This window comes from Equus asinus, chromosome 22 (genome assembly GCF_041296235.1).
Source record: "Equus asinus isolate D_3611 breed Donkey chromosome 22, EquAss-T2T_v2, whole genome shotgun sequence".
Classification (NCBI taxonomy): Eukaryota; Metazoa; Chordata; class Mammalia; order Perissodactyla; family Equidae; genus Equus; species Equus asinus.
The window spans coordinates 13978676-13995857 of NC_091811.1; the positions used below are offsets into that span (position 1 = coordinate 13978676).

General features: G+C 36.3%; 1 protein-coding gene across 31 annotated transcripts in view; it reads right to left on the reverse strand.

Annotated features, from left to right (window-relative positions):
• The window catches only part of WNK1 (WNK lysine deficient protein kinase 1), a 176511-nt gene that overhangs the window by 80665 nt on the left and 78664 nt on the right, over nt 1–17182 (reverse strand). For all 31 annotated transcript variants that reach the window (XR_011497047.1, XM_070494743.1, XM_070494744.1 and 28 more), the window contains exon 4: nt 16151–16308. Coding sequence is in view for 30 of the 31 variants with exons in the window: in XM_070494743.1 (XP_070350844.1) it covers nt 16151–16308 (158 nt within the window). In the remaining variant the exon portion in view is untranslated. The remainder of the gene's footprint in view (nt 1–16150; nt 16309–17182) is intronic.

Here is a 17182-nt window from a genome sequence, read left to right on the forward strand (position 1 = left end):
TAAAGATTTTATTTTTCCATTTTCTCCCCAAAGCCCCCAGTACACAGTTGTATATATTTTAATTGTGGGTCCTTCTAGTTGTGGCATGTGGGATGCCGCCTAGCATGGCCTGATGAGCAGTGCCATGTCTGCACGCAGGAGTCGAACCGGTGAAACCCCGTGCCGCTGAAGCGGAGCGTGCAAACTTAACCACTCGGTCACCGGGCCAGCCCCAGTTATTTTTAAATTAATAAATACATTATAAAATTCTGTGCTAATTTCTAATATGGTAAATAGATATAACACAAGTAAACAAAAGCTCTTTGGGACCCTCAATAATGAGTATAAAGGGGTCCCGATACAAAAGAGTTTGAGAGCCACTGAGCTAATAAATCACTCAAGTCTGGTGGCTGCTACCTTGACAAAAGATCTCAATGGACAGAATCTCAAACCTCTACCTGTAGGCCTTTGCAATGTCTTATAATCTTGCCAAGTTCTTTATGTCTAATTATGATTTTTCTGCCCTCATTTAGTCTCTTCCAGGTCAAGAAAACAATTGCTGAGCATCTCCCTCTTCCAATTATGCACATAAGCCTCTTCCCTCAAGAAATTAAAAGGAAGAGCTCTAAAAATTGAAAATGATGGGTCTCAATCAGAAAGGACTCATGACATCAGGAATTGTCTTGAAACATTTAAGGGACTAACAAGTGAAATTATGATTTGGTTTTCCGTATGACATCTCAGAGAACAAACTGAAAGTAATTATAGGGTAAAAATTATGGGGACACATTTTTCAACCAAGTAAAATACAGATCTAGTCCCATAATGGAAAGAGTTAAATTAGTTGCTTAGAAATTACAACTATGAGATTGGAGAATCGATGGAAGAGCATGTGAACAGATGACTTTTTCAAAAGTCTTTCTAATCCTGGAATTTTGACTCTTTCTAACTATTAAAGTTATTAGTTTCTGTTTTATTTGTACAAAATATTTTTCCTATCTTATAAAATGTATTGCTTTTATATGTTTAGCAGTTTCTACTTGCTACTATTCAATTTCATTTTAGAAAGATATTTTGTTAATATTTCAAAGGTCACCTGAAGTTTCATTCCTCTGTTGCTGGGTAAATTCAATTCTCCCAAACTCACACAGTGTCTGATTGACTATATTTGAGATTCCTTTAATTGAGTCACTTATCCTTCAAATTATCACTGAGTGCCTACAAGGTGCCATATGCGATGCTAAGAATACAGTATGTATAAACAGATTTAATATATCAGGTTCTAGGACAATATCTTTTTAAAAAAATTAATTAACCAATTTTTATTGTGGTCATAATAGTATATAACATTGTGAAATTCCAGTTGTACATTAATATTCGCCAGACACCACATAAGTGTGCCCCTTCATCGCTTGTGCCCACACTCCACCCCTCTTCCCCCGGTAACCACTAAATTGTTCTTTTAGGACAATACTTTTCAATACACTGTATATTTCATCCTTCCTGTTCCCAATCTCTCTCTAGAGGTTAGGGTGGCCACAGGTTCAAACAGTTTAACAATGAAAAAACGAGGAAGAAACTACAGAACTAAGGGGAAACAAAACCTGTTGAATATAACAAATGTGGTACATCCATACAATGCAGTATTAGCCACAAAAAGGAATGAAGTACTGATTCATACTACAACATGGATAAACCCTGAAAACATCATGCTAAGTCAAAGCATAACACAAAAACAAAGTATAATACAAAAGGCCATATTTTGTATGATTTCATTTGTATGAAGTGTCTACTGTAGGCAAATCAAATCCACAGAGACAGAAAGTAGATTATCGGTTGCCAGGGATTGGGCGGAAGGGAATGGGGAATACTGCTAATGAATATGGGGTTTCTTTTATGGGGTGATGGAAAGGCTCTGGCATTAGAGGTGATGACTGCAGAACACTGTGAATATACTAAAAACCACTGAATTGTACACCTTAAAATGATTTAAATGGTGAATTTTATGGTATGTGAATTTTATCTCAAAAGAAAAAACCCTCTGAAAAACTGAAAACCGTAAATACTATACTGAGAATATGGAAACAATAAAATGGGTCTTTCTAGGTTCTATTAAATTAACACCAAAGACTGCTTTCATTTGAGAAGGGGATTTTCTTCTCATATGAACTCAAGTTTGCATTTGTAAATAAAGATGCATTTGTTTATTAGTGGTGTCTCAAATGCCTTTTCTTAAAAATCTAATTTGTTTTTGTTACTTTTATCAAATAATTGCTTACATAAATTTTTATCTGATCTTATGGCAGTGCTGTCCCTGACAGTCTTAAGCCAAAGAATTCTGAAACACACTGCTTTCAGCCCTGAGCCTCTGGTGAGCAACTTTTTTTTGAGGAAGATTAGTCCTGAGCTAACATCTGCCACCTATCCTCCTCTCTTTGCTGAGGAAGACTGGCCCTCAGCTAACATCTGTGCCCATCTTCCTCTACTTTATATGTGGGATGCCTGCCACAGCATGGCTTGACGAGTGGTGTGTAGGTCCACACCCCGGATCCGAACGGATGAACCCCAGACCGCCGAAGTGGAACATGTACACTTAACTGCTGCACCACTGGGCCGGCCCCCTCAGTCATTAACTTTAACCAGTTCATCATGTTTGCTGGGTTGGGTATGGAACAGTGATAAAATTTAATATAGGTCACCCATAAAATTTGCATTTAAAAAAGTCAGTACTACCATATAACTTGATTTCTTTAAATAGCAGAGTTACTTTTATACTTCATTTTAAATTAAAATAATCTAAAATTCCATGATCTGGGGCTGGCCCCGTGACCGAATGGTTAAGTTCGTGCAGTCTCCTGCAGGCGGCCCAGTGTTTCATTGGTTCGAATCCTGGGCGCGGACATGGCACTGCTCATCAAACCAGGCTGAGGCAGCGTCCCACATGACACAACTGGAAGGACCCACAGCTAAGAATATCCAACTATGTACTGGGGAGCTTTGGGGAGAAAAAGAAAAAAAATAAAATCTTAAAAAATAAATAAATAAATAAAATAAAATTCCATGATCCCCTGAGACACTATTAAGTATCAACCTTTATTTGTTTAGAGAAAAAAATCAGGAACTGAATTCACGAGTTTAGTCAGAGACACATCACTACTAAATAATGGAGACAGCCCAGTCAATGCCTAGTCAGTGTCACTAACAGCAGCCTATGAAACAGTAGAGCCATTTTCTGCTGGTACATAATGAAATCTACCCCAGTTTCAAATTAGAAATACTTCAAGACCAACAAAGGCGGCTGGTGGCTGAGAGAGACAGCAAAGAATGTTTAAATATATGGCTATCTTATGCATACTTCATTCTCCTAGTCTGTTCAGTATCAAAACATTTAACACTGTTGGTAGGTAAATAAAAAGTAACAGTTCAGAAAACCCTTGTGTTTAAAATCCAGAATGATCAGCTCAAGCAGTAATAGTGGATTTGTTTAAGATGTTATTTATTCTTTGGACAATAGCAAGAATAAGTACGGCCAGTGAAAAATGGTTATTAGATTAAAACCTCTTATGTTTTCATCACAGAATTAAAGTTATAGTTCTACTCTTAACAGAGAGAAAAGACTGCCCAGAAATTTTCAGAGCTAATAATTTAAGTAGCTACTTGCTTGCACTGAAATTCTCATGTCTACTATAAGTACAGAGGCTAACAGCATTGTAACAGAACAGTACCACCACTTTTGCAAATTAGTAATTACTTACAGAATTCTTTAGAGTTTTTTTTGTTTTTTGCTGAGGAAGATTCACCCTGAGCTAACATCTGTGCCAATCTTCCTCTATGTTGTATGTGGGCTGCCACCACAGCATGGCTGCTGACGAGTGGTATAGGTCTGCGCCCAGGAATCGAACTCAGGCCACTGAAGCAGACGGCGCCGAACTTAACCACTATGCCATGGGGCTGGCCCCTAGAGGAGAATTTTTAAAGAAAATCTGGCGACATGTGTTTAGAATAGGAGTCAGCAACTTTTTATGTTCAGAGCCAGAGAATACATGTTTTAGGCCTTTTGGACTGTATTGGTCTGTTGTAATTATTCAACTCTGCCATTGTAATGTGTAAAAAGAGGCACAGATAAAACAGAAACAAATGAGTATGGCTGTGTTTTATTACTTTACTTATGGACACTGAAATCTGAATTTCATATAATTTTCACATGTCATGACATAGTATTCTTTTGATTTTCTCCTCAACCATTTAAAAATGTACATGGGCTGTACAAAAATGGGCAGCAGGCTGGATTTGGCCTGAGGATCATAGTTTGCTAATCCCTGGTTTAGAGTATGATGGACTGAAGAAAAGTAACAGATGGAAAGTTAGTAAATAAAACAAACCATTCCATATACAAATTATAAATTTTATAGTCCTAAAATTTAAAGTTACATATTTAACCTCATAATCAGGTTTGACGTTCAGTTTGATCTTCTTAAGAAGGTATGTATTTATAATGAGTATTTATTTTCATATTACTATTTATTTGCATAAATGTTAAGTGGAAAAAACAATTTAGCTTAATTGAATTCTAATTCATAAAGAAAATCAATCTCTCATTCATCCACTTTAGCCATCTCTACCACAACTCCTAAAGTCAGACTATCAATCATTCCTTCAGATTACTGCAATAGCCTCTCAATCGGATTTTCAGCTTTTAGTCTTTCCCCATAAATCTATTCTCCACTCTGCAGTCAGAATAATCTTTACAAAATTTAAAAATTTAAAAATTTAAGTCTGATCTTATGACATCTACCCAGTCTTAAAGTGCTGCAATGGTTTCCCCAATGTTCAAGTATAGTCAAAGCTTTCCTCTCCTCTCTGATTCCCTACCTCTTCCTTTTCCTACATCCAAACTCTCTAGACATACAAATTATAGATTTCTCACATGCAACACTATCTTAGTCTCCCTATTTCTTTAACATAATTTTCCTAACCTGTCCAAACTCAAATAGGCACCACTCCTAAGTGCTTTCGTTAAGTATGTATCTCTGGAATAACTTTTTATACCACATGGTAACTGGTTTACACGTCTGTTCCCCTTCCCCTAGTACGTTCTTGAGAGACAAGGATTGTGTTTTACTTCACATTAATATTCAATACCCAGGATCTATAAAAAAGTCTGAAACATAGTAGAGACTTAAAATATTTATTGGATGAACCTATGAACTGCCATGGGATGAACCGTGTCCCCCAAAAAGATATGTTAAAGTTTTAATCCTCAGTATCTCAGAATGTAACCTTATTTGGAAATAGGATCATTGCAGGTGTAATTAGTTAAGATGGGGTCATCCAGAAGTGGGGTGGGCCCTTAATACAATCTAACTGGTGTCTTTATAAGAAAAGGAGACACAGAGACACAGACAAACGAAGGGAGAATACCATATGATGACACAGACAGACAAGCCAAGGAATGGCAAGGATTGCCAGTAAACCATCAGAAGATAAGAGGCAAGGAAGGATTCTCTCCTACGTGTTTCAGAGGGAACATGACTGTTGAAACCTGGATTTTGGACTTCTGCCCTCAGAACTGTGAGACAAATTTCTATTGGTTTAAACCACCCAGTTAAAGTACTTTGTTACTACAGCCCCAGAAAACTAATGCTCAAATAGTTGGTGAACCAATTTAAATTTCAGGTATTTACAATTTCCTGGGTCCCTCTATATCCCCATTCTCAACTCTTCCTTGAAAGTTAGGTAGAAAAATCAATCGATATAAGCAGACTTGGTGAGGTCAGTGATGCAATACAATGTGAGAGAACAAATAATTAAATTCACATATTTGGATTCAAACAAGAATTTGTACTCGATCTACCGAAACAATTGGGTGGTTCAGATTTGTTTTAATTGTCAACCATTCCGTCATTTCTAGCAAAATCAGGATAGTTAATGAAATAAAATCCTAACCAACTAAAAGAAAAAAAGGGGCAAATTACCCTTAGGAAAAGTAAAAACATAAAAGTAATTTACTTATGAAATTTTATTTATTACTCTTATAGTTAATTTTTAAAAATAAGAAACTCTTATTGATGATGTCACTAAAAAAGTTGAGAATTCTGTTTTCATCTTCTCTCTCACACACAGACATTGTAATTATAATGGGAATGGAATCTGACATTATCAAGAGATGCTCTCTTTATTCTCATTAGAAAATTCCCAGAAGTCAAATACCACCCACAGTCTTTTGTTTTTCCAACTTTATCCCCAAACCTCCATTGATTAAACTAAGAGTCAGCCATTTTTTTCAATTCTTTCTCACAGTTAAAGTACACACTCGCCCTTGCCAAGCCTTTTATCTTTTTAAGAACTATCACTATTTGCAGGTGAAATGATCTTGTTCAGAGAAAATCCTAAGGAATCTACTAAAAAACTATTAGAATTAATAAATTAGTTCAGTAAGGTTGTTAGATTCCAGATCAATATAAAAAAACCAATAGTATTTATAATGAACAATCAAAAGTTAAAAGTGAAAAAAAGTTTCATTTACAATAACATCACAAAAAAATACATTACTTAGGAATAAATTTAATAAAAGAAATATATAACTTATACTCTGAAAACTATAAAACATCGTTGAAAGAAATTACAGAAGATCTAAGTAAATGGAAAAACATCCCATGTTCATTAACCAGATGACTTAGTATAGTTAAGATGGCAATACTCCCCAAACTGATCTATAGATTCAATGCAATACCTATCAGGATCCCAGCGGACTTCTTTGTAGAAACTGACAAGCTGATTCTAAAATTTATATGAAATTGCAAAACATCTCGAAGGGCCAAAACTTGAAGAATAAATTGGACTCACACTTCCCAATTCAAAACTTACTACAAAGCAATGGTAATCAAGACATACACCGTCATGCATTGCTTAATCATGGAGATACATTTTGAGAAAGGCATCCTTAGGCGATTTCATCATCATGAGATCATCACTGAGTGTACTGAAGGGAAACAAAATTTGCCACCCCAGAATGTGTCTCTTTAACATGAGAATTATTTTAGGCTGATTATTTTTAAGAAACAAAAAGACTCAGAGAGTTTTTCTTGTTACCTACCTAAAAGAATTCAGATAAAAAAACCTGTCTCGGGAAGTGAGCTAGCACCTTAGTGTCACATGACCTAGGCGGTAGGCAGGGAGGAACCTAGAAAAGCCTGTTGGCTGAGTTCCCCTCTGTGCACTTCTGTTTCTGTGTGGCCAGACACTGGCTCCCTTTCACCAACCTGTGAATTGCCTTCCTTTCCTCTGAAGTCTCTGATTCTCGCCACCTGCCAACATCTTTTGTCTTTGGCTAAGGATGGTATTTAAGGTGAAGTCTTCAGCCATTTTGACAAGTTAGTACATTTTCCTGGGTTTCTCTCATGTACACATGTCATTAAACTTTTGTTTGTCTTTCTCCTGTTAAGGTCTCATGTCAATGTAATTCTTAGACCAGCCAGAAGAACCTAGAAGGACAGGAAAATTTCTTCCTCCCCTACAGTACTTACACAAACTGAGACGGTATAGCCTACTACATACGTAGGGTATATAGTACTTATCTTATGGGACTACCATCCTATATGCGGTCCATCGTTGACTGAAATGTTATGTGACACGACTGTAGATCCATGGAATAGAACTGAGGGTCCAGAAATAAACTCATGTCCCTATGGTCAACTGATTTTCAGCAAGGGTGCCAAGACTATTCAATGAGGAAAGAACAGGCTTTTCAACAAATGGTGTTGGGACAATTGGACAGTCACAAGCAAAAGAACAAAGGTGGATCCTTACTTCACACCATATACAAAAATTCACTTCAAAATGAATCAAAAATCTAATTAGAAGAGTTAAAACTATAAAACTTGTAGAAGAAAACACAGGGGTAAATGTTTCTGACTTTGGATTTGGCAACCGATTCTTAGATGACACCAAAAGCACAAGCAAAAAAAAAAAAGATAAGATAGATAAATTGGACTTCATCAAACTGAAAAACTTTTGTGTTCCAAAGGACACTATCAGGAAAGTGACACTATTAAGAAAAAACAAACCACAGCACAGAATGGGAGAAAATAATTGGAAACCATATATGTGATAAAGGACTTACATCTAGAACATACAAAGAACTCAAATAACTCAATAATAAAAAGATAAATAACCCAGTTAAAAAATGAGCAAAGGAGCTGAATAGGCATTTTTCCTAAGGGTGAGGGGAGACATACAAACAGCCAATCAGCACATGAAAAAGCTGTGCAACATCATTAGCAATCAGAGAAACAAAAATCAAAACCACAATAAGAGAGCATTTCAAACCTACTAGGAGGGCTGGAATTTAAAAACTCAGATAATAACAAGGGTTATCAAGGATATGGAGAGATCAAAACCCTCTTACACACTGATGATGGGAATGTAAAATGGGGCAGCCACTTAGAAAACAGTCTGGCAGTTCCTCAAATGGTTAAACACAGAGTTAGCATATGAGCTAGCAATTACACTACCAGGATTATATCCACAAGAATTGAAAACAGATGTTCAAACAAAAACTTGTACACAAATGTCCATAGCAGCTCTATTCACAATAGCTAAAAGGTGCAAACAGCCCAAATGTCCAATGGGTGGATGGATAAACAAATGGTGGTATATACATACAATGGGCTATTACTCAGCCTTGAAAAGGAATGAAGTACTGATACATACTACAACATGGATGAACCCTGAAAACATTATGCTAACTGAAAGAAGCCAGTTACAAAAGACCACATATTATATGATTCCATTTATATGAACTGTCCAGAATATTGAAATCTACAGAGACAGGAATAGGTCAGTGGTAGCTTAGGGCTGGGGGGATGCAGGTACAGAGGATGACAGACAAAGGGTACAGGATTTCTTTTTCAGATGATGAAATTATTCTAAAATTGACTGTGGGGATGGTTGTACATATCTGTGAATATACTGAAAACCACTGAATTGTACAATTGTACCTTAAATGGGTGAACTACATGGCATATGAAACATCTCAATAAAGCTGTTTAAAAAACCTAAATGTACATTTCTTTTTTTATTGAGCACACACAATAAAAAAGAAAAATTATTCCTGATCAATACTCTGACCCAGCACATTACGTCACATAGAGAATCAATCAATCAAACCCCAAAGGGCCTTTAAGAGCCATAAGCACAAAATAACACATTTATAAAAGTCACTGAAGGACAGAAAGCAGACTTTAAGAACTACTGAAAGCCTATGACTTGATTATGTAGTCAGATTCATACTCATAAGTTTCGATAACTTCATATTCAGCTGCCCAAGAAATAATTTGTCTTATATTTCCTATTTAATTGAAAAGCTGAAGGAATAAAAGAAAGTCAAATTCTTTAAATAAGCCCCAATAACAGATTTTGGAAATTTATGAAACCAATGCATTTGAGCTTTATCAAGCTAACAAAAGCTCATTATTACTACTATCCTCCCAATCTTTGGTGGCAGAAACTCTTATGTCAAATCATTCTAAAATATCAAGAATCTACTGAGATAGAAGACATTTCAGAGATCATCTACTTACACGTCTAATACAATAAATTTATTTTTAAACTTTTTCAAATGTACCTTCTTACACAATTTCAACACATTGCTCTTCACAACAACCTTAGTAGGCCTGGCAGTTATGATGACCATTACCAGATGTGGAAATTCAGGCTCAGAGGTGATTTGCCTGAAGTGACATAATAAAGACACCTTTTATTCTTTAGTAACATGACTCATACAGCATGCTGACATATAAATTTACTTTGATTCGTAGCAACTTTTATCTTTTCCTCAGCTTTGAATCTATTAGCTTGTATCTCCTCTCTCATTACTTGGTTACTTAACCTACTTTTTAAAAAATCAAACTGGTTTGGTATCTAGTCATAGAGTTGAGGCAAAAAGAAAGAATGACTGAACCTGTGTCACAACACACTTAATTCATCTTCTCAATCTTAATCTCCCATCTATTCTAGACACGAACCTTGTTATCACACTAATAGAGTAATCAACTGTTTTCATGCATGTGAATATAAGCTCCATGAGAGAAGGGACTTTTTAACCTCATTACTTGGTGTATCCTCGGTACACAGTATTAGTGCTTGGTCACAGTTTATAATAAATAAAATATTCACAAACAGATGAAATCTGTCAAGTGGAAAGGATACCAAATAAGATTAATATTTCTCCTATGAAGTCTTACTCATTTGTGTCAACACCTCACCATAATCTACTCTTCAAAGACTGGTAGGAAGAATTCAGAATATAAAAAACTGAGGACTAACAAAGTATTTTAAACTATTATAGCTTATGAGAAGGAATAAATAAGTCATAGAGGAGAATCTGCTCTTTTATACTTACATACACAAGTACAAACAATGAATCAAATGTTTACATAGTAGCATGTATCAATGATAAAAAGCAATTCTGGAGGCTTGATGTGTTTCCCAGTTGTTATTTCCTGGTCAGTCCAAAATTCCATAGATGTTATTTTAAGCCTTTACCACATTTAAAGGCTGTCCTTCATTCTACACCTCAGAGAATATGACTTAACTCATATTTCATAGAAAATAACCAGGATCTACTGCTACATTACCAGTACCAGGTACTGTGCTAAATAACCTGTAAAGGGGTATCAGTATCCTTCCTTTACAGAGGAATTAAGTGACTTGCTCAAAATCATATAAGAATAAGAGAAGGGATGTGAATCCAAGACTGTGCCTCCAAAACCCATCTTAATAGCTTATCTCAAGAAAAAAATCTTCCCTCTTAAGGCTTCCCATATATACCACGCTCCAGATCTCACTGAATCCCGGCTATTACTCTACCAATTATCCCCCCTTCTACTGTAATTTCAATCTTTCTCTTTTCCTCTTGCTACTTCTAAAAGCCTATAATCAAATGGAAGTTTCTTTCCTCTTTAAAAGATAACAATACAGTAAAGGCAAAAAATACTTACAAGGAGACACAAGTTCCTCTTAATTACAGACCCCTAACTCTTTGCTCTGAGATGAGAGGCAGGATTTTGGAGTTTTGGGAAAACCAGTTAGCGATTGATTCTTGTCCCTCCCTTCCAACCACAAAACAACATTCTCACACTATTTGATCAATTTGCCTTTCCTGTGGTTGTACTATGGTGCCTAGCACCTCAGTGTTCACATACATCCTATCTTGGTTTCTTGGAACACTCTCTCACTTCTCCCTTTTTTGCCAGTTCACATGACAGCTCTTTTTGTAAAACCTTCCCTAATGCATAGTAGAGCTGACCACCGTGCCTCTGTTGCTCCTAGCACTTGTCTCCATTATTAATAATACTCATCACACTATAGTTACAATTATTTCCTTACATGTTTATCCTCTAGATTGGAACTAGTTTTCTGAAGACAGGGGATATCTACGTTATTCATCTTTAATCACCTGCTGTCAAGCTCTAGACCTGGCACATAGCAGGGATTCAGAAAATGTTGCAGATATTTGCATTTGAGACTTCTATTTGGGACAGTGCTAGGGATAAGGATGAAGTTAAACAGAAATACTTTACAGAGGTATGATTACAAATTTTAAAGAAGGCTATAAATCAGTAAAAATAAACAGCAAGCACTTATATAGTGCTTATTATACACTAATAAGCACTATTTTAAATGCTTTACATTAATTCAATTTTTGAACTTATAAGTAAAATAATCAATTACAAATAAAACTCTGTGATTCAGATCAATTGAGAAGCTCACCTCAGAGAAGGCAAAGATCATTACGCAGTGAAGCCAATCAGATAAAATTTCACTGGGGAAGTTAGTTAAGTACAGTATAAGGATTGATTGGATAGCAGAAGAGTACATAGACAAAGACAAAAATAGCATGTACATATGGACAGCAATAAAAGAAAATATGTGGCATATGTGTAGGATAATAAAAAGAGGACTGGCTTGACTAACAAAAGTGTTTAGATGAAGATGAGGAATACCAAAAGATAATATTAAGAATCTGTACATGCTTTGATAAGCAAATTGGTGTCATATAACATAAGTTCCTCATACCGGTAAGAGACAGCAAGAAAATTCAACTAGTTTAAGTGAAGCAGAAAAACAAATTCATAATGCAAACTACTGCTGGAAGATAGTGTAAGGAAGATGTGAAATCAGAGTTCTGACAAGGGGAATAAAGAAGGCTTCATCTAAGAGTTCTTCTGAAGCAAGAACCTGATAAACTGGAAGGAGTAAAAAAACAAGGAGTCAAATACACTCCTTGAAGTTTCAAAATTTGTAAATAAAATAAAGGGGGAAATCACCCAGTAAATAGCCCACCCTACACCCAAAGAAGAAAAGGGACAATTATCATGTATGGGGGAAGAAATGGGAATAATAATAAAAGACCTGAACTTGGAATACTGATATACAACTCAAAGAGCCAAAACAGGTGAGCTTTCTAAGGGCAAAACGGTAGAATGATTAGGATACTTATCATAATTATCTGAAGGCTAAGCAAACTACATTTCTCCTGACCCCCCCAACCTGAGTTGAGGATCAATGCTTTTAGAGAGGCCTATCATAGATTAGAAACTGGGGTGGGAGGGTATTGAAAAGAGGCTAATAAATATAACACTAAGGCCTCAGGACAGAGACTTGGAGACAACAACAATAACTGACAGAATACCACTGTAGTTAAAACATCAGGAATAACTTAAATAATGCTTTTCTCTAGACAAACAAAAGTTACTGCATTTATTGGGTATGAAGACTCTAATGCTTCTTATCATTCATGCTGAGTTAAATAAATTAACTGTCCAAAGTAGCTCCACACCCATCAACACAGCAGAATCACATACAAACATAGAAAAAAAGACATTAAAAGAATATTCACAGCAATTATAATTAATGAGGTAATCAAAGATTTCTCCCAAGCCTTTGTTTATGAAGATGTAAAGCTAATTCGGTCTACCTAAAGCAAAATGTTTTCCATTTGTTTTTAGAAATACACTAAATTACCACTCTAACCAGCTATCAAAAATATAAAAAAGCAATTTATAATCACATCTTCTAATATACCAAAATTCAATGAAATTGTATCACTAAAACTGGGTTAACTAGGGGCCGGCCCCGTGGCCGAGTGGTTGAGTTCGCGTGCTCCGCTTCATCAGCCCGGGGTTTCACCAGTTCAGATCCTGGGTGTGGAGATGGCACCACTCATCAGGCCACGCTGAGGTGGCATCCAACATATCACAACCAGAGGCACTCACAACTAGAATATACAACTAAGTACTGGGGGGCCTTGAGGAGAAGGAGGAGGGGAGCAAAAAAAAAAAAAGATTTGCAACAGTTGTTAGCTCAGGCGCCAATCTTAAAAAAAAAAAAAAAAACCGATTAACTAGATCCTATGTGCCTCTTGATGTAACATAATATGAAATACACAGCACCACATACTAAGCACTCTTGCAAAAAATTTTAACCTAAATTTTGCCAAATCTGTTTCTCTCAGGACCCCTTCACACTCTTAAAAATTACTGAGGACAACAAAGGGCTTTTGTTTATGTGTAATATCTATTGATATTTACCATGTTAGGAATTAAAACTGACAAAGTTTTAAAATATTTATTAAGTCATTAAAATAATAATAATACATCCATTAATGTTAATAATATACAACCTTTAAAATTAAAAATTCCATATTTTCCAAAACAAAAAAAACTCAGCAAGAAGACTGATTTTGCTTTACATTTTTGCAACCTTTTAATGCATGGCTTAAGAGAAGACAAATGGATTCTCATTATCTGCTTCTGCATTTAATCTGCTACAATATCACACATCATTTAGCCTCTGGAAAACTACAAACATTCTTGTATGAATGAGTGAAAAGATAAAATTATTTTTACATTATTGACATCCTCCCAACAACTTTAAGATAGATTTCTATTTATAGAAATATGGAAGATACGATAGCAAGTTAAATGACATCATAAGGAAGCAAATCAATAAATAGAGAATGTGGAACATTTCTCAAAACATTTCACCTAATTTCTTCAACAAATCAATAGAACACAGAAAAAGAAAGTGGGGGCAATACTTCTAGAGTAAGAGATATAACAAGAAGATATCCCTTGTGGACCCTGATGAGTCCTATTTTGAACACTGACTATAAACAGACATCTCTGAAACAGTAGGGGAACTATCTGAATAGGTTAGGGTATTAGATGATCCAGAAATCACTGTTAGTTTTTTTCAGGTATGATATAGTTACATAAGAAAAGATCTGCAGGCTGGCCCCGTGGTGGAGTGGTAAATTTCGCGCACTCTGCTTTGGCGGCCCAGGGTTTCACCGGTTTGGATCCTGGGCCCAGACATGGCACCACTCATCAGGCCATGCTGAGGTGGCGTCCCACATGCCACAACTAGAAGGACCCACAACTAAACATACACAAGTATGTACTGGGGGGTTTTGGGGAGAAAAAGGAAAAATAAAATCTTAAAAAAAAAAAAAGAAAAGAAAAGATCTGTATTTTTTAGAGAAGTATAATTAAGTATACAGTGGTAAAATGAAACAATGAAATAAAGAGGACAGATAGTGCAAGTATAGCAAAAGTGGTTCTAATATTAATGCGGCATTGAACAAATGAGAATTCATTATACTATTCTCACTAGTTTTGTATATGTTTCAACTTCTTCACAATAGAAAAAGCTCCAAAAATATTCAATGGAATTACTTGGCTTAACTTTTAGGTCATTTGTAGAAAGCCTCTACATTCTTACAGTAAATTTCTTTTAGTGCTTTATGATTAGGGACCTAACTAACAACTATGTTTCAGGTTTGAATTGGACAACTCTAGAAAATATCTTTTTTTGGCAGAAATACACTACCATGTATTATTTATTTATTTATTTTTTCGAGGAAGACGAACATCTGCTGCCAATCCTCCTCTTTTTGCTGAGGAAGACTGGTCCTGAGCTAACATCTGTGCCCATCTTCCTCTACTCTATATGTGAGACGCCTACCACAGCATGGCTTGCCAAGTAGTGCCATGTCCACACCCAGGATCCGAACCGGTGATCCCCGGGCCACCAAAGCGGAATGTGTGCACTTAACTGCTGTGCCACCGGGCCAGCCTCTAAGATGTATAATTTAAACTAAAATTTTTTTGATGAGGAAGATTCACCTGAGCTAACATCAGTTGCTAATCTTCCTCTTTTTTCACTTGAGGAAGATTAGCCCTGAGCTAACATCTGTGCTGATCTTCCTCTACTTTGTATGTGGGATCCCTCCATAGCACGGCTGATGAATGGTGTAGGTCTCTGCATGGGATCCGAACCCACAAACCTGGGCCACAGAAGCAGAATGCGTGGAACTTTAACCACTTGGCCATGGGGGCAGCCCCTCGAGTAAAGTTTTAATTTATACCTTAAATCTTACAGGTAATTATAAATGATATAATATAATAAATCCATTTTAAGCCATTCAGGGAAAGTCTAGAAACAAAGCAGCTTCAGTTAAGAGCATTACTTTCAACTCAGATAATCTTTATGGTGGGAAGGAAAGAGAACTTAGATGAATAAATAGGGGGTTGAAAAGCAGGTAATGAGAGGTTGTGTTTTTGTTTTGTTTTGTTTTGGTTTTTTTGGTGAGGAAGATTGGCCCTGAGCTAACATCTGTTGCCAGTCTTCCTCTTTTTGCTTGAGGAAGATTGTTTCTGAGCTAACATCTGTGCCAATCTTCCTCTATTTCGTATGTGGAATGCCACCACAGCATGGCTTGATGAGTGGTGTGTAGGTCCACACCCAGGCTCCGAACCCACAAACCCCGGGCCACTGAAGTGGACTGCATGAACTTAACTGCTACGACACCAGGCTGGCCCCATGAGAGTATTTTTAAACACAGTATATCTCATAATAAAGGTTTAAATGAGTACTAGAAGGGTCCAGGATAAACTGATGCTCCTTTGATCTTTATCTCTCACTATATCATGAGCAATAAAATACCTCAATTTCCTCTCCCCTAACACCTCAGTATGCTTTCTACATACTGAAATATATGCTTTCTACACACTACATGCTTTTCCTTTTGCATGGTTTGATGTTATCCAGCATGGGATTCCTTTTTAGATGTGACCTAAACTGACCAATCAGTTAGGGGAAGACTTACGCTGGTCACTCGACGGTAGATCTGTGCAGCATTTTGGCACTCTGAGTAAGGGTATTCAGACGTGGCCATCTCAAGCATGCACATCCCAAAAGCATAAACATCAACTGATTCATCATATTTCTCCTCATACATCTCAGGGGCCATGAACTCTGGGGTACCTTAAATTAAAAGAACAATTCAGACTTAATGTGAGCTGCAGATGTTACTCACCAGTGGGGAGAAGCAGAGGGGGTTGACCTGTATGAGAGAAGAAAGTGGAAGGGAGGAAGAGAAAGAAATTCCGAAAGACAAATGGAAAGAAAGAGAGAAAGAAAATGTGGGGGAGGAAATCTTAGTCACTTGGATCAAATATCTTATTAGCTCTTCCACTGCAAGGCCTTCATAAGCAACTGGAACAGGGTCAACTGTCTATTTACTGTTTCAAATAGATTACTGTTACATAACATCAAAGTAGAGCCTTGGATAAAAGATTAATATAACTCATACCGAAAACATATGGAAGGAAAAAATAAGAGACTAGCAAGGAATAAAGTAGATAAAATGGCATCTACCTGTAAGAGAGGACGATGGATTATTAAAAAACATCAAAATACTTGCCTGCCCCCTACTGTATGGTAGCTGTAAGGTTAACATTTATAGCTAGTCTCTTGCCATTCACATTCTATCTGATCAGTTTCACTTTTAATGAGGCCTTGCGGTAAAAAACTCAATATTCAGGATGTTTTTTAAAATAATGAAGTATAATTATCTATAAAGGGCACTCATCAGAGCCCTTTCCTTCACATACTTACCATCTGACCTGCAGTACACAAATAAGCCTACTGCAGATACAAGAAATATAGTGAGAGACATCCTACAGGCAAAAAACAAATACATACATACACAAATAGAGAACTCAAATATACATTTAATTATGAACAGAGTGCATGATCCCACAGACCAAGTTTTTCAATGTTTCCAAAGAAATTAAGTCTGTATACTTCAAATTATAGGACATTTCCAAGAACATGCTAGCACAACTATGATTTAAAC